The sequence below is a fragment of the Ptychodera flava genome, chromosome 12, assembly GCF_041260155.1.
Source record: "Ptychodera flava strain L36383 chromosome 12, AS_Pfla_20210202, whole genome shotgun sequence".
NCBI classification, from domain to species: domain Eukaryota; kingdom Metazoa; phylum Hemichordata; class Enteropneusta; family Ptychoderidae; genus Ptychodera; species Ptychodera flava.
This window is the reverse complement of record NC_091939.1, coordinates 22,949,043-22,968,548: the sequence shown is the minus strand read 5'-3', so window position 1 is coordinate 22,968,548 and position 19,506 is coordinate 22,949,043. Positions and strand designations below refer to the sequence as shown.

The following is a 19,506-nucleotide window of genomic DNA, read 5'->3' as shown; positions in this document are numbered from 1 at the left end:
TACGTTGGGGCGATTCTGTGCTACAGCATACCGGCTATGCATTGCAGGTAACGTATTCAGGTCATTCGTGAACAAGGTAAAAATGACCTCCGCACAGGTCACGGGACTTGCATTGGCGGGTCATTCGCTGAAGGTCAAAACAGCAGCGTACCTGTCCTCAACTGTCCAATAGACAAAGTCGAAACCTTTGTTACTTTTACGGCAGAACGCGCCTCAGTGACAGATATATGTTCCGACTCTCAAATATTACAATACTTTTGTTGTGTACTTCCACGGCCTACTGCTTGAGCGTAGTTATTTTGACACTAGTTGAGTAAATTAAATTTTCGACATCTTGATTTTTATAAATTTTGAAAATGTACTTTACTCATAGAGTCGACCGACTGACAAATGTCAGTAAATGTTAGGGAATTTGTGAATGGTTTAACATTTCATTTAGGAAAGTTCGGACTAAAGTTTAAACAGTTTGCACCTGTCAGCTTAAAAGTGTCTTCCATGAGTATTGACCAATTGTTTTGCCCGGAATATGGTGTAAGCCGAATTTATTCTTGGGGCGAAGTCGTTATGGGACGCTGTGTTACCACAGACTTAGACCAAATAATTTTAGAACGAGGTGGTCATTGGGCGAAGTAGTGCGGAACGAGGTGACATTTGCGATAAGCTGGTTTTGGTATACGAAGTGCCTTTTGGACGAGATGGTGTCGGGCGACCTGCTTTCGGTGTGGAGTGTCTGATCCCTGACAATTGGGTCTGTGACTTTGCATAGCCGGTCATAACATAGACATATCAAGGAGCCGAGGTTCTGATCAGAATTAATAAAGGGGGGGAATGAGATTAGAGGAGGACCATTATTTTTCATGGAGCAAGTTTGGGAGGGCCATTTCATTTCAAGCACGAATCAGGGGGTATTACAGTGTTTTAGTAAAGACATGGAATAGATGAACAAATATTCTAAAAACACTGCGCTGAAATGTTAATGCACTTAAAATAGGTACATTTTAGTGTATGGGGAAAATATCCACATTCGGAAAATGTATAGATAGGACAATGACGTTTTGACTGTACTTGTAATGGCAATTACAACTATCCTCTGTATAACAGTTCAATTCCAGGTAAAACAGTACATTTCTACGACTTTTCAAAGTATAAAAATAACTTTAATGCATCGTTTATAGAAAAGTATTACTCAACACAACGAGAATCATCAAACGCAAATTATATAAGGAAAGTAAAATTTTGTCATATTCTTCATCCGGAACGTGTTGCTTATGTGGATTTTCACAATTTCCGAGGTTAGGTAGTAAAGGGAAAGCAACTCCACACATCGTTCATATTTGGATGTTTGCGTTTTGTGTATGAAATTGTGTATAATATGAGTGCATCTCATGTTTGGCTGTTTTATGTAAAATGTTGCTTAGCCATGGTTTAACGTACCCGTAATCTACGTGTCTTGATGTTACTCCCCACTGGAGCGGAGAGACTAGTGTGACACTGCGATCCTTTGGCGCTACGTTTCGAAAACAGAGTTTTCTTCATCTGCAGTCGCTTAAAATTCATTCTTGACAGTGAGACGTGTTGAATGGTTGATTGTTTTTATTTGGTAGTATGTTGTTCCACATACGTTTGTTGTTCAAGTAGGGAAGCTAGAGTGTCTACTGTTTGGTCTTGTTGTGTTTGTGTAGGTTCGTGTGAACCTTAGTTCGAGCTGTTGTCGCTTTTGTGAAGTCTGGCGCTTATACGTGTATCGCCTATATTTCCGTAATACATGTAAAAATATGCATATTATGGGACTTATGATCACTTTCCTATAATCTAGATATGGTACCTGGATCCCTAAACCACCAAAACATGGTGGTAGACACAGACATCACTAGTCTAGCTTTAATATTAAGTAGTTATGGCAATTTTAAGTATATGGCGGCCATTTCGGACGCCATCTTGAAAATGACACGTTTCCGGTGGTCAGATTTTGGTAGGCTTTTAGTATGTTATTAAGCACATTTGACTCTATAATAAACCGTGAGAAACCTTTTGTAGCAATTTTTTAGGGTAAGGTCCTTTTTTTCATAAATGCAGCCGACTATATAGCAAATATTACTTGCGCAAATTCTACAAGATATTTCAGATAACAACGGTACCGTATACTGTACTGTTCCTGAGCTTGTTCGCCTAAGCTGAGAGGAAACGTCGAGAAATCTGAAACAAATTGCACGTAATTATGTCTACGCGCACAAGGATTTAATAAACTTTGTTTCATGAAGAGAAATGTCTCTGTCATTACATAAGGCGAAAAGATGGGGCAAAGGCCCAGCGGGAGCGGGGAATACGGAAGAGTATGAGAGGGACACCCCAGTTTTTCTATTATTTTATTTTTTGCCAATTTTGATACCCTTATCTGAATGTGAGTATGTTTTGTTTGCAAAGACAAAGATGGCAACTATAGGGTACATGCTAGAGGATAATATTTATGAGAAGGTGTCCCCCCGTTGTAAGGCAATCTCGATGCCTTTTAATGCACACTGAAAAAGACAAGTTCTGACAAATGTTGTTTTAAAATATAACGGAAAAAGAGTCCACAATGGTATTTTCAAGACAAATCACTTTTATTTTGCTTATGCGTTCCTAAATGTGAGCTATTGTCATACCGATGTCGGTCTGTCTATCTATCTGTGTGTCTGTCTGTGTGTCTGTATGTCTGACCGCCTGCTTGCTTGCCTGACTGTGGGCACGATATCAGAAGGACCGCTCGCTAGGTCGGAATCATATCAAGTACACAGATTCTGCTTTGGAATGGCGAGAGGTGCGTAGTGCGTTTTGGTGAGTGTGACTTGCATAGTTTACGCTGCTTTGCATAATTAATTGTTTCAGAAAAACGGATGTATATCAAGAAAAAGTACACACAATTTGAGGAGGCTTGCTGCAAGTGATGACCACACCAGAATATAACAGCATTGAAAGACATTTGGCGGTGCGAGGAAAGGAAATTGCCAATTTGCATATTTGATGAACTTTTGCAGCCGGGCTTAAAATCAAGAATGGCTGCACGGATGCTGTTTAGTAATGGCAAGAACATATTAGTGTCTTGTGGGCGTGGCTTGCTTGCTATCATGCAAAATCAATTGCCCTGGAGACTGATAATTTCAGAATGACCTCAATAATTCTGTCGAATCTTGATCACACAATTTGAATATATATATATATATATATATATATATATATATATATATATAATATTTGAATACTTCTAAATGTCATTTGGCAGTAGGGTCAATGATATTGCCCATTTGCATAATTCGCTTCACTTTTCATCGAAGCTTTACAAAAAATAATTTGAAAGATAGTCGATCCAAGGTAAAGGCGTTTTCGACCCAAGTCCACATTCATGCAACGGTGCCCGGTCTAATATATTTCGATACTGATCATTTTCGAATTCAGATCCCATTAGTCGCAATTCAAACTGTTTTCCAAGTTACTTATACAAGTCACCAAGGCACATCAGGTCTAAACAACATATTCACTTTTACGACTGTGTCTTCCTGAGTGCAAATAAATCTAATTTATTTTTACTGTATAAAAATCCCTCAGAAAAGAGCAACACCAAGGAAATACTTATTTCGGACACTACAATTTTGGGCAGTATGTGCCTCGTCTTTTGTGGCTAAAATTCATACTGCGATGTTGATCAAATCTATGACAGTATTAAAGTATTTAACTTCTGAATTATATTGCAATAGAACACCATGTTAATTAAATAACCACTGACCAATACACTCACCAACTTATAAATACTTTCTTACCCAATTAATACTTAAACCTATCTACACAGTACTTTCTTACTTGTGCACTTATCTGGTGTGACATTTATACTTTCACACAAACGTTTGCACACACAACAATATATTCTTTATTCCTGCCAACTGTCTTGCATGGTTGTATCTGCAGACGAACGACACCTACAAATGCTCAGATGTGCGTCACTGTCGTCAATGTCCATGACATTTTGTTTTCAAAAAATCGACGAACACATAGAACAATTAATTCAAATACTCTCGACAAATACTTACAACTGAAAATATCGTCTAAGAAAACAGTATTCGATACAAACCACCAAGGTGACATGAATTAAACGCTAAAAGCAGGTTTAAAAACCACGGATTGCTAATTGAATGTGCATTAACCCTGGCTTCGGAGATCTCTTTGAAAGGTTCACAGTGTACAAGTATTGCGATGAATTTACTTAGGCCACTAATCATAATAGCTCGATGACAAGTATAGTCTTAAAAAAGGGATAAAGTTGTCGGAACTGCGCTCAAAGGTCGTACGGGCCCAAGCGACCAATGTAAACACTGTATCCAAGATTCGATGGTGATTGATGAAAGTTAAAACATGTCTGTCATAATCTACATCGTATAATTAAAAAGTTGCAGCTATGATGATGAGGCGCATCTAGGTATCGTGCACGAAATACATTGTTTGTAAACAAGAAACTCGCACAGGCGCAGTTCCGATGACGGTTTCCCTTTAGCATAATCATATGTAAGTGACGCTGATCGCCAGTAACACGAAGTATCCAAGTACAAGTTCAACGCTAACGAAGCTCATCGATGCCAGGGACACGTCATCGCCTCCTTCATTTCGATACACCATCCGCGATCCGATTGGCTGCGGCGGTCGGTAGTTGTCGACCATTTTCTCAGCTTGATTCATCCCCGCCGCAGTCGTATTTATCACCCTCAGTTTCTGTATCTGCGGGCGGAAAATTTCAAAATTCTGATAAATAAGGTGGTACGATCCTTACACAGAATAATTTTGAAGAGAACAGTATCGTTAGCATAGGTATCTTGATAACTTTTGTGAGAAGAAAATGACTTTTGCAAGCTATCGCAGGTTGGCGATGGTACAAGCAGGCTCGCCATTGTTGCAAGACAGGTTATTAAAGTAAGGCAGTAAACATTGCGCCATCTTAAATATGTGCTGGAATTATAAAAGATTGGTCTCTTAGGCCTGGGGGGAATAGGCTGCAAATAGGCAAGCACAAATACACGATGCTCTTTTTCTTTAGGAATCGACAAATTTAAATTGCTTGCCACACAATTGGAATAATAACAAAAACAATTAGGAAGCAAAACGGCAAAATGGAGTTGTACATTTGTCTTATACTCAAGCGAGAATCACGCAGGATATCGCATCAAACAAGACAAGGCCATTAATAACAAACAGCTAAGAGATGAGACGTCACTCTTCATTATAACAAATGCAACTTAGCAGTGACATTGGTGACGTGGGGTGGGGCACAAAATATACTATTTTTGGGTAGTAGGGCACAAGTCACGTCACATGAGTCATTTTTCGAGCTTGTGGTTTGTCTTCTCGCGCCGTTTCAGTGCCTATTGTTTTATCCATCTCAGAGCGAAATGTCTCATAGCATTTTCCTGTCGTGAGCAACCTTATTGTACATCATTTCAACATCCCTTGTGATCTGTACTTTATGTTTTTTTTGTACGTGTAAAGGGCAACGTAGAAGCTGGGCGATTTTAATTGTACTTGCATCCTCTTTGTGCCAGATGATATAAGCAAACGGAGGAACAAGATTTATAAAATGTGTCTGTTCATCATTACCTGAGTTTCACTTATTTGTACGTGTTCGGGGAACACGGTCCAGATGATTGGTGAGAAACAGTTTGGGCTTGTCTTGGATCCGTTGTAACGATAGTAACTCAAAATGTTGTCTGGCAGAAGCTCCATCAGCGGAATGGGGTGGCTCAGAGAGGCGAGGTCGTCTGAAACAAATGATTATTTAGTTCCACTCAGTGGTCTGTCTTTTACATACATGTCGTCGCTCTACGGCAACAAAAATATACAGAGAGAGAGAGAGAGAGAGAGAGAGAGAGAGAGAGAGAGAGAGAGAGAGAGAGAGAGAGAGAGAGAGAGAGAGAGAGAGAGAGAGAGAGAGAGAGAGAGAGAGGGAGACAGAGAGAGAGAGAGAGTTGGACAATGATTTATGCAATTAAAATTATCATAGCAAAGACACACATAAACAAATCACGAGAGGAGGAAGAGACAGACAGAGACGCACAAACAGAGAGAGAATGTAGACAGACAGACAGACAGAAGGGGTAGACGCACACACATCTTTTGCTAATTAATACCAACCTTTGTATCCTGCCTGGTGAACATAATCTAAAAAGGTATCATAGACTTCATTACGTTCTTGTCCAATCTGACAATGAATGAAAGGAACACAATAATGGCTAGGTTTGAAAGTTACAGAAGCAAACACATGGGATGATAAAATAGACAATCGTTTGTTCTATAAATACAGAAGGTGATGTTATTGCAATATCCATTCACTTCTTACGAAATGCGATTAAATATTGCAATAGCACCGCCATTGTGACAGCAGTCGACGACAAACGATAGGTCCTTTGAGGGCGCCGTAAGAGACAGCGGATGAATATTCTATTGAATTTTAAGGGTCTAGACAAAAGGTCGGGCGAATGTGCCTGTAATATATAACAATGATGTTATTGACCTTAAGATAAAATACATCTGTTACGGGCAATCTGTTTCATCTTCAGTTGGTTCTGATCCACCGACATTGAAGATGACACTTCCATAACTTTGATGCAAAGCTATCGAAAATTAAATCACTGATAAATGGCAAGTAAAATGGCTACTACTGCGCCAGCCAGCATTGGCCAAGTCACGTGTAAAAATGTCACAACCATTCCGAAAACACTATCCAATTGTTTCAAGACCTTATCCAAATCGTATCAGACCTCTCTCCCCACTTCTTATGAGACGACCTTACTATGTGTCTGCTTCAGGAAGCTTGTTACGGGAACCAACATAATACCCTAGCTGTTTTGGTGAAAGAAATAGTCCTTGGAGAGAAATACTGGGACGCCCTCCCCTCCGAGTCAGTCCAATGGTATCTATTGTGCCAGTGTCCTTCTAACTTACCTCAATGAAGACGGCAAAACCTGCAGCTCGATTCTCATTGGTCGGATCCGTATTGCGCGCCACAAAATGAAGCTGAAACGAAGAAGTGACGCACATTTTGTAAAGTTCTCCAACATTCACAAAAGCAATGTTTGGGAAGATTGGTTTGAAGGTAACGGCGACCCTCTTAGTGTTTTGTGGCAAAAGTGTGTATACCGGTATCTCATTATTCGCAAGAATCTTTTGTCGTTTGCCTCTGACTCTTAATTTCTGAACTCCCTGATTGTCTGGAAGCAAATCAGTACTTTTTTATGGAGCAACATTAATACGTAGAAATCTCCACTTTCTCTTCGAGTTTGTTCATTTATTTACATCTACCGCTTTTAAAACTGCATGAAAACCCAATAATTCAGATAAATTCACATTAATGAGTTGCCTGTATTATAGTATAATACACGTGAATTCACATGAATCCACATGAATACAGGCTTGCTGAATACAAAAAAATGGATTCTTGACTGTATTCATCTGTATATGCACTCTTCAGCTAAAATACAGGCAATAATCCACGTTAATACAGTAAGTATTTTAGGGTTTTTGTGAAAGTCATACTTAGTGAGGCTAGAAAGCCATCAGCAGGCCGCGCTGAAAGTGTAGCGCAATTGCCGTTTATGAAACAGCACAACTGGGATACCCAGGCAAGGGCGCCCTCATAGAGTATCATCACACAATGCCTGCAAATGTAGGGAAAATGGCGCGAAAATTTTATGACTGAGACCAGTAAGTACTCCTGGTGATAATTGAGTCAAATTTTGCCAAATCATTTGCCAAATCATAAATAAAATTGACATTAATTATACCGAGCCAGTACACAAACAATTTGCAGTACACACATAACGGGCCAGCACGTGGCATTCTATCCGCAGTGCCAGTTTTGGCCCTTTTCAAAAAAAATGTTCGCCAGTTTCATGCCCCTGTTACAAGGTTGAAGTGTGGTACCTACCTCGGCACTCATGACTTGTCCGTCCATTTTATGTTCAGACCCTGTACTGCTATCACTGCCCCAATGCAGGTGAAAGTGGTCAACCTTGAAGTTGCCGGGTAGATGTCCACCAGATATGACGCAGCTCGCACCATCATTTCTTACCATAACTGGGTTAAATATAAAAAAAGTATGTTTCACATTCTTGGATATTTCGACACGGAAAAGTTCGGTTTTCAATTAATGCGTGTTGAGCGTCTATACATGCTATTCATAGCTCTTCCTTCAGATCGTGGCGCACAACGTACAGATTTTGTCCCAAGAGGGAGTTTTAATTATTGATCTCTTTTTAAGGTTTTATCACATCGAAAGTGAAAATCTACAGTTATCATACGGTTCCCTTAAAAATTTTAATCATTATCATTCGTATTAAGATGATAAACAAGGACTGACCTCGCTAGTTGTTGCATTAATAGGAATGCACCTACAATTCACGTCAGTTCATAAATAAAATTAAAAAGCGATCTAGCGGTTGGTAGATCTCTGCTGTAGTATTGATGTTTATATTACCATACCCTGCCCGTCGCATTTTGATTGGTCGAGATGAACCATGTGACTGACCACAAATACACAGTAATGGTTTGTTTACATGCCCGTTAATATGAATAATGAGATTAACAACTCAAAGTATCGTAACTTTACAGCTGAAACGTAAATCATAATCAATCACAAAATAAAATGGAGCACTTGTGGGCCAAGTTGAAATACTTTGTTCCTGAAAACATCTCCGGATTTGCCAATTTTTTATAACCAGACAGTGCGTCGCGTGCTGCTCAGTTCTGGGGCCAAGTTGTCGTTCGCTTTGGGAATATTCGCAAATTTTGACGGTTTTCTTGGGTTCATTGATAATATAATTGAAATAACAGACTCCGCCATGACCATTAACGTTCATTTATGGGCGCGAGCTCGAGAAAAGCCAAAATTAACAGGCTCGGCAAGCATCACCCGTTATTTGTTGGCTTTCCTCTTGCCCTTGCCATAAATAAACGTTAATGGTCAGCGTGTCGCCCGTTATTTCTATAATACACGGTAACTATTTAGTTTGTGATGAAAAGCACAAATAAATATCAAATGTTGACTTATAAAGAAAGTAATTTTTTTAAAGAGAAATTTTCAAAATATATCAATGACATGGTGTGACAATAATTTTTAGTTTAAATTTATAAAAGGGAAATGAACTTTATCAGCTCCTTATAAACCTGAAAATATAAATGCATAAATTAATTATTCATTATAGTTGCGATAAATCTGACTTAAGTCTTCCGTGTAGGCCCATATGCTACCTTTCAACGCTTAGAACCCATCGCTTTTGGTGAAAAATGTCAGTCAAACGGTAAACACTGGCTCTTAACTACAATATTGAATATGTTTCGTCAAAATGTAAACAAATCTGACTCCGATCATCCCCGTGAACCTTTGTATCCAATTTCAACAGCGATGGGTTGAGTGGATTTCGAGAAGAAGATAGTTGTTTTTAAATTCGGATTAAGTTGCCTCAAATACAATATATAACACATTTTGTCCAAGGCAATATACTAAAAGCGATCAGACTATGAGAAGACATTCTTAAATCGAAATCGACAAAAAAAAACTGCTCGGAAAAAATATGTTTCGTCACGGGTTGAATAAATTTGACTCAGATCATCTAAATAAACATGCCTACGAAGTTCTAAAACATTTGGACGTGGCGATTCTGAGAAGTCAATTGTTGACTGGCAACGGACGGACGGACAGAAAAAGGACATTCAGCGTATATTATAAGCTCCGCGTCGCTGACAGCAGAGCTAAAATTTGATATCATTAGTTTACTATACATAGACACGTAAGGGCATAGGCACTTAGGGTCTATAACTGAGGGAATGTACTTTAATTGAATTTACAAAAAATATTCCTAAGTTTCATAATGTCACGTGTAATCTCAGCAGAAGCCACGAGCGGTAACAAAGAATAAGGTTTTGAGTTATTATCTACCCTCGAGCCGCATTCTGGCTTAAGGTAGTATGTGCCTCGAAACATAAGGCTTTAAACTTTTGCTAAAACTTTCCTGAAGAAAAACTTAAATGTGTTTTTATTGTCAGGCTTTTAAATTTTATCGGGCCTTAAAATTGTAATGCTCGTATTACAGAAATATCTTACTTGTAAATATCACAATAAGGCCGCATCCCGAAGCTCGCAAGAGTAAGATTTGACATTCGATTCGAAGGTTCAGTAAACTTTCTAGCACCCCAGTATCTTTAAACAATTTTAAGGGGTTCGATGACTTTGTCGCCGCTTTCTCTTCCTACCACCATGGTCCTACATTATATTACATAGTGAGCGGCACGTCTTCAAGCGCACCGCCTCCAAACACTGGTGGCGCTCTCACTATCGTTCCCAATAGGACGTGATGACAGCGGAGATAAAATTTGCTGATCACCGCCAGGCAGATTTCGTAAATATACGTACTGTACCCGACGAAAACTCTATGTGAATTCATCTGTTGTTTTGATTTTAACAAGCAAACGACAGTGAAAATGTCATTCAGTGTACAGACTCCAAAATTAGTTCACACAAGTAGCAGATTGGAAAAAATTGATTATAAATGTTGAGAGTCTGAAAATCTGTCCTCGAGGAGTGTTCTCGCACTCAGTAGCAATATGTCGATCGGTATTTTGCACAAGGTAATTATTGATTTTCATTAGGGGCCACACAATGAAAGGGGAACCGCAAATCCTTTGTAAAACTACTGACATTAAATGAGTGGACATGGCCGGCACGCCTCTACGGATGTACGTGAAGAAATTTGCTGATTATAGAATAACTTTTGACTGAGCTGCTGTAGTTGTTGTTCTCTTGTACCTTAAACGCGTCACGCCTTGCACGATGGAGGTGTGGACCCTCAGCCTGTGTTGTTCTACAACCACTATTTTCATCAGAGATATAATGAAATTACTCAATTTATGGTTGCTTAGAATTACACGATGCACAAATCGATCCAGGACTTAACTGTGGACACAACGTTTAAGTCTTTTCAGATTGTGTGGCAAAATTTTACTAATTTTGTTCACATTCCTGCGGTTGCCTCGCTGTCGCTCCGCAACGCCCTGATCACAAGTTAACGGTAACGTGCCCTCACTAATTGCTGCAGAGGTATCGCACTGCATTATTTCGCATCATAATCATGACCTTCAGAGTAAAAAAAATTGAAATGTCTTTAATGAGCAGCCAACAATGTGAACACCCAACACAAAAACACATGATGGGACATTCCTTAAAAAGGTGAACATTTTTTTTCTACAACGAGAAAAAACCGTGGTTATACACATACTCTGAAAATCAAAATCTTGCACCTTCTCTGACCGACCACACAATATTTGCTTCTTGGTGTCAGCTCATATTTTTCACTCTTTGTACTCTTGCATTTCATAGAATAAAATCTATGTAAATTCTATAAATGACAAGGGTTCTTCAACCTATAATATGGACACCATTGTTCTGATTTTGGGTCAATATTTTACTAAAACAAAAAACAAGTTTGTCCCCCTCTCCATAGAGGTACTACCTCCACACTCAAGGAGAGACGTTCAGCCTATCGGATAAGGTCGCAGAGATGAGATCAGGGTCGTGACGCATGCGTGCTGAACGACAATATTATATACTCAACTGGTATGGCCGTCGTTGTAGATGGAAGCGTTGTAACCTCCGTCGGTCAGTTCTGCTCTGGAACACCCATCAAATGACAGTTCCCCTAAAGTCATGGGTACCGTTTCGTTATCAACGATGTCGATAGGTGATTGGTTTTGCATACCACACATTGGGTAGTCGTTCACCCAGTTCTCCGGACCTGAAGCGGATAGGTAGACAAACAAGACAAACGATTTCATGTTTCCTGATCACAGTTGAAGAACAAGCTCTCGCATTAAAGTGGAGGCGTCCGCAAGATATCCGCTCTTCCGTTTATGATTTCATCAAAAGAAAAAGTGTTCCAAAACCGTTATTGGTACTAGTTTTTCATCTTTTGTGTATAAAACTCCCATCTAGCCTATCCTCAGTTGCTAATCAAACATCTGGGCCATCAAGCGGACGATTAAACATCTGTTAATTGACCGATCTGTGGAGGCCATGATTAGCTGATATAGCTGATAGAGTTTTCAACGGGTATGCAATTAACGATTTATACACTGGCAAGAGCAAGTAATAAAAGACGGAGTGTGAGGTAGAGGAATCGCATGGATTTAGACATATAAGTTCCATCTCTCCTGTGTGGTGGAATTGTGACAGTACAGAGACAATATGCTATATTTAGATGAACTAGTAAAACGGCAACGAGTGGGCATCTTGTAGGGGTAAGATTGAGACGTGAATGATTCCCTTCGATGATCAATACACCAAACTCTCTCTCTCTCTCTCTCTCTCTCTCTCTCTCTCTCTCTCTCTCTCTCTCTCTCTCTCTCTCTCTCTCTCTCTCTCTCTCTCTCTCTCTCTCTCTCTCGTATATATGTCTGTTTCTTTTTTTCTCTGCAATTGCTTCCAACTTCAGTAACATAAAACCATACAATGGATTCAATTATTTATCGCTGTATCGGAAAGAAAGTGTTGATGTGCATGAATTTTAACCGGGAGGGGGGGGGGTACGAAAAGGGTGATTGCTTCTTAAACCTCTTAAAGGGAGTACATACCATTGACACCTTTGTAGCTCCATTCAGCTGAAATGAAGAACAAGAGAGATGGTGTCAATAGTGGTACAGATGCTTCGTACATTATAGTATATAGCAGTGAGGCGATACACGAGGGACGGTGCACAAAGTACGCTGCCTTCATTCTTCCGTGCCATTGGGCCAATTTTGCTACTGTTGTTTCCGCGAATGTCGAGCGCCTCAATTGACCAAAATCTTTGTAACACACACCTGACCATCCAAAATCTCTGTCTTTATACGCCAATTTACGGTCATGTGGTATGCGTTATTGTATGCGCTGATACATACTAAGAACCAATTACCGGTTAACAGTTTCCAAAAGTGTTGACCGGTCAATAGTTCGTAACACTGTTTACCAAGGCAGTTTAAAAAAAACTCAGTCAACGAAATGTGCACAACCTAGAATACGTATATGAAGATAGAAGTGGTGTTTGCAAATGGGACGAGTGATAAATGCAAAACGGCAACTTGGTCATTAACTTTGAGAATTATGTGATCTTTTCCCCAATGTCAAACAATGTATGGCCTTAACGTTTACTCACCGAGCAATTTCAAAGGATTCTTTGGTCCATTATATTAATCAGTTGCACCTTGCCGTTGATTAACCTAATATACGCCAGAAGTGTTACAATCAAAACGGGGATCAACAGTCTCAACAAACAGTTGATTTAGCGGGGACTATGTCATTTATGATGACTTGTTTCAAGCTTAGTCGGTAGTGGGGCCCCTCTACTGTGTATGTTTCAAGGATATTTTGAGTGATAGCAAATGATGTGGGCATCATGATAGGCGTTACATATTCTGTCTTGTGTTGTCTCGTCCAGGCTCTTTCGGCAAGTCACCGAGGCAAAGAAATAGACAAAATCAGTCAAAGTATTTTCAATGTTAATGTATATTACCGAACATAGCAAGTAACATGATTGAAATGAGTAGGGTTGTCATATTTGCTGCGAAAGTGGAAGCCATGCCAAAAGAGCTGAATCCACAAAAAAAAGTTATGCTGGATTCTATATTGGATTGTATTAGAATACTTTGGAATCCAGAGGGAATCCATTGCTTATTCTAGTGCTGGATGATTCCCAGTGCTGGATTCCTCATGGATTCTACTGAATATTGTAAGAATCAATTAAAATGGATTCTGTGATAGCTCTCTGGATACAGAATACTGTGAAACTGGATACTGATGAAATGCTAAGTCATTTGGAACTAGGGATTTATCTCTGTTAATTTATTTATGATTCAAGACTCGTGCAGTTTTTTGTTCCGATGACCAATTTCAGTAGTACCTTTCTGTTGAGCGGATTGTGTATATTATTTCTTCTTGCTTACATCCATGGGGTTGTAAGTTGAGTCATAATAATGTTCGATTTCCCCAATCACAGGAAAGCCATCAGACGGGAAATGTGACACCGAAAAATATATATACGTGTTAACGCTATACGTATATATCGGTTTGAAATTTCGAGGCTAATCGTAGCCCCTTCGCGATCGCTAGCTGTTATTGGCCGATTTGTTTTAGTTTTCATCGTCAGTCATATCTTGAAATTTCTTCAACAGAGGCAAATGTTCTGTAACAAATGGTACTTTATCTTCCAAAATCAACCTGAAATTCAAGTTACAGTAGAGGCATTCCGACGTGTCTCGAATATGGAAATGCCCAACATTTAAAATTGCACAATATTTACAGATTTTTGTAATTCAAAATGGCCGCCTTCCCTGCGGTAACTCTATGAGGAAAATTTTCGATTTTTGAAAAAAAGAACCCCTACAAATGGTAGATCAGAAAGGAATTGCAAAAATTTTGAGAGTCCGAATATTTGTCTCCGAGGCATTCTACCTTTAGAAGGAAACCTAATTCCAGCAAAAATCAGCATTTCCCCCTTCCAAAACAACCCTTGAATAAAATTCAGCTCGACTTTGCCGCGTGCATACACGCATCGACGACAACGGCGCGACGTGAAAAGGAGCTGGAGACGATTTATCTTTCATTATCTGACAAAATGAAAGGACATCGCCCGTCTCTGTATTAGGAAATCTTTGAACCTAGGCTTTGCTTGCAAATAAAATTCATATCTGTACCACCTATACGGTGTAAGGTTAATGTTAGCCATTGGCTAATTGTGCCTCACTCCACTACCAGTCGAACATCAATCTCAGCATTTGATCGAGTAGCAGGTATAGGCACGCCGTTTTCTATTTTTGGTTCAGATATGGGCACCAGACTGTTATATGTTGCTGGTATGACATGGTTAGCGATCGAACGATGACCTGTCATGAGGATTGTGAGTATAATATATTAAGACGCTTGAACTGAAACTTCTTTATTGAATCCGGGAACCATGGATAGACCTCACGGCCCAGCCTAGCCGCTGATACATAACACTATCCCTAAAATTAGAGAATGGGTCAGTGAGTCTGTCTCCCTCAGTATATAGTCTTTTTATACACAGTGTCGTGGTCATGTTGGATACCGACGCCATACACGACATAATGAAATGACATACAATACTCTGATTTCTGGAGACATCTAAAAAGATACAAAAGTACAAATGATCACTTGCCCGTATGCAGCATGCGACAATTCTATTATTTCAAGCCCACGCAATGAATAAAACAATATTAAAGGTATACAGTCACCTGTAATCTAAATATGCCCATACACATATGGTCAAAGGGCTTTTCTTGGTATCCAAAATGCCCATGCGAGGGCGTTGTTTTTTAAAAGCGACCACCCGCTTAAAATCTATGACTGGTTAGATTTTCTCTTTCAATGGTATCTGTGGCAAAATTGGAACAGGTGTCAGTATACCTTTAAACAGCTGGTTAAATATGATCCAGGTGGTTTGACAACAATACGTACATGGAGGTGGTACGCAGAATACCTCCATGAGAAGGATAAGCAACTGGGTAGATTTTTAAATGTGTAAACGAGTTAAGCCGCATTGTTGACTCCGTGCTGGTATTTCATGTCGCCAGTATAGTCTAAATTGAGTGAAATTGCAGGGGTTTATCGCGTCCAAGTACGCCAGTATTGATTACCAGTCGAAACGGCGCTGAAATAGAGTTACGGCACCGAGAAAAGGTTGTAATGTTACCTTACTGTCAAATAACAGACACAAGGTTCGATGAAAATTGGATGGTTATAGTCAAACGAAGAAATTTAAACAGCAACTACAATCGACGCACTATATAATCGGCAACGTTATAAAACATTGGTGCTATGATCAACATGTGTTAATTATCCAATTACGACACAGGGTGATTTGAATATTGCAATGAACCGATATGCTAAAATATTGGAACTTAACGGCGGGAGGAAACACAGCCTGAGGTTCCCCAGTGCATGTAATAAACAGTGATAATATGATGAAAATATAACGAAAACGACAGAAATGCCGACTTAAAACTTGGATACCTGTTTAGCTAATTAAAGAACTGCCAGACCCTTATTTACAATGACAAGATACCGGCTTGCAATATCATACAGGCAATGCGCAAACAACATCGAGAAATATTGTATGCTTGGCACTTCATTAATCCGTGAAAATTTAGCTACCAGCTGAAGTAAACATTTGATGCCTAAATAAAGGACGCGCTGTTTTTAGCGCCAGCTTTCATCGATACCAACAAACTGGATTGTGTAACATTTATGCCGCAGAGATCGTAGTCTAATGAAATGCACATTGGTGCTGTATATATGAATCATAGCGGTACCTCCATGTTATGAATGTATTCAGAGTCACTTGAGTCTCGGACCCTTTTCTACAGAGTTAGTGTTTGACTTTAATCGGCGAATCACACGTCGCTGAAAATCAAAACAGGAAAAGAGCATGTCTTCGAACTTGTACGCCTTTCCGAAGTGTGCTAAAATACACAAAGTACTACTAGCTATACCCAGAGACCTTTTCTCGAGGGTCTATGCTATACCTTAGTGCGAAATATCCAAACTTATGCACACCAATGAGAGAGAACCCGGCACCAGAACGGATCCGGCCCAATATAAACCCTGATTCGATTTGGTGCCTCGACTCACTTCATCTAATGTAAGTCGTAACCGCCATTAAATGCCGCCAATGTATTCTTGATCAGGATAATTTATCTGGATTTTTAAAAGTGGCATAGAATTTTGCAGAACGACGTCCCTGTGACAAACGGCGGCCTCAGTGAACGTTTCAAGGGTTTCGATGTGTTGTCTTCAAGGGGTAAAGAGTACCTGTTTTGGTTGAGTTTATCTATCGCAATATTTGATGAAAATATTCGACCCTGCAAAATATTCGACCCTTCGGGCGACTTATACGGCCATGCAATCGAATAATGACACAGCGTTTTCCATGACGACCATACATAGCTGGATCCTCGATAAGTGGCTATGAATGGCAAGATGGCTCTGCCCTTTGGATTCAGAGACTCGGGGAAAACACCCCGGACAGCATGTCATTGACAATCGTCGTCTTTACATGATGATGCTAGGCTGTAAATCGGACAGATTTGGCCTCAATTGAGCTAGATCAAAGAGCTGAGGGTCGCGTACAGGAAACATGCGCTGCATATCTAAAGATGATTCAATGGCCATGCCCCACCACCACAGTCCCACCACAAAAGGGACTGTGCCACCACCAACGATATCAAAATGTCTGCGTGCAGATAAGCAAGCACGCTCGTGAAGTTGGTAACATGAAATACCTTACCGTTATCACTGTACGATGGCGCAACAAGTAGGAAAGTTATCGTCGCTAACGTGTACAGAAACATGGTGTATCTTCCTGTTAGGCTGTTTAGACGAAAACGCATGATGTGATGTGATACTTTCGTTACGAAATACACGGGGTTACACTCCTAGTTAGAAAGGAGTTCAGCCATGGGAAGGCACATCAACTACACGGATTTCGTAATTACACGCGTTGACCTTTATGTCGAATTGCTATTATATGTATATCGCCTCTCCAGACAACCCGCGGAGGACGCGTTATGCCCCGCTGTCTTCTTTATTGACATGCAAATATCCTTTTCCGTTGCCATTGATGCTGACTGGTCGCTGAACGAATGGTAAAGCGGCATGTTGTGCACAGTCTCAAATGCGTAATAGGCGTATAGGCGTAGGCGATTTTACTGTCAAATTGAGAAGTCATCATTCATGCAAAACGTATGTGGCGGATAATTACAAGTTGTCTTTGCGTACACAATGCACGATGAATATCGCCAGTACACGATTATTAATTATCATCGATTTGCATACGAAAACAGTGGCTCATTAGCGCATTTAGCATAAATGAATTCATTGTATTTGATAATTAGATGTCTTTTCAAGAAAAAAAATGTAGGTCGATTAGGAAATTAGATGTCAATTAAAGGAAATAAGCTTGATTTGAACAAAAAGCACCGTTTATGTGAAACAGTGGGGCTATTTTGTTATTGTTACGCGGGGGTTCAGAAGGAGGAAAAATTGGAGCAAATATAAGATTTATGTATCAGTTCATGAACCAACATTTGCATTATATTCTTGAGCGACAAGGCGTACGTGAAACAATGGCAGAAGTCTCTCCCATACGCCAAATGAAGTGACGTAACGCAATAATCGTTTGATAGGTCCCGCTTCCGGTGGACGTTACAAATTATCGTCTGCTTCATATTTGTCTCGTGGGAATCCATGTGCTTGAGTGAGAATCATATGTGTAAAGTTGGTTATGAGACGCGAGAATGCTTTTTTGTTCGATGGGCAAGTATTCACTGATGGCAACAGAAAATATTTTTCTTTTTGTACTGGTAAGCTAGACTAGTCTTGACTCACATGGCTTATCAGTGTCTTAATTAAAAAAATCAAAGAACTAAATTTTAACTTTAATATATCGTCACGGTGTTTGAAATAGTTTGTGGAACCAAGCGACAGTGGTGGTGTGGGGCAGAACGTGTGTGCGAAAACGAAATACACAGTAGGTGTGACAAAGCGTGACGCACGCACCGAATTCTGACGAAATCTACTCAAAATCTATTTTTCTGTGACGCCATCATTATGTAGTATATCATGCTGGGGGATCCCACAAGTTCATACGGTTGCTACAGACGATATGCTTTTTATATTATATCGTTAAAATAAGTCAACGTGATAAATTTCCTCCCTCTTTTTTTCACGTTCAATATTAGGGACTTGTCTCGAAGGGTCATTTCCGAAGAAGTGTGTACATGCCACTCATATAGTAGACTTGGTTCAAGTCTGTGATTTGTGAATGTTTGAGTGGAGTGAACGCAATGATTTGTATTCTGCTTTCATGTGAAACGCGCGCGTGAGTGGACGCGATGAGTAGGGTGAACGCGATGAGTGGAGTGAACGCTATACAGCAGAGTTTCACCGGCAGAAACTAACTCACTACTGCGCAGACTCAAACGTGACGCATTCAATCGCTGGGAAACCTGGCGTGAGCTGCCAAATTCCGGATAGGTTTGTACGAAATAGGAGAGACACAAGAGAAACTATTATAAATGATTTTATTTTTTTAAAATTCACCGACTTGAACCAAGTCTACTCATATAGTTATGCCACTCTATGTCAGTTATCAGCACAAGTGAGGGCGTAGCTAACGGACGGGTCTACATCGTGGCTCTCTTCTTGTCTTTGCCTCTCAGTATGATGCGTCTCTCCGTTTTGTCCGTGACTCAGCTAAAAAGTTCCAAAACGGTTTACAGCCGAAACTATCGAAATATTTTTAACAGATTATGTTCATGATCTGGTTAGTCCCTTGAAAGTGTAGCTTACTTAAGACAGATTCGCATAATGAAGGATTGAGCTCAAATTTCAAGGGACTTTGAGTTATATTAACGACTTTACAGAAATATTATATGAAAGATTGG

The 19,506-nt window shown here is 39.8% G+C and overlaps 1 protein-coding gene across 1 annotated transcript; it reads right to left on the bottom strand.

Annotated features, from left to right (window-relative positions):
- Window positions 1-3,533: 3,533 nt before the first annotated feature.
- On the bottom strand, window positions 3,534-17,663 carry LOC139145447 (carbonic anhydrase 1-like). The gene is made up of 8 exons (XM_070716642.1): window positions 17,349-17,663; window positions 12,643-12,669; window positions 11,628-11,807; window positions 7,946-8,094; window positions 6,964-7,035; window positions 6,154-6,220; window positions 5,620-5,780; window positions 3,534-4,746 (listed from the first exon to the last, which is right to left on the bottom strand). The coding sequence occupies exons 1-8, from the start codon at window positions 17,449-17,451 to the stop codon at window positions 4,531-4,533; spliced, it is 975 nt and encodes a 324-aa protein (XP_070572743.1). The 5' UTR covers window positions 17,452-17,663; the 3' UTR covers window positions 3,534-4,530.
- Between the last annotated feature and the right edge of the window lie 1,843 nt (window positions 17,664-19,506).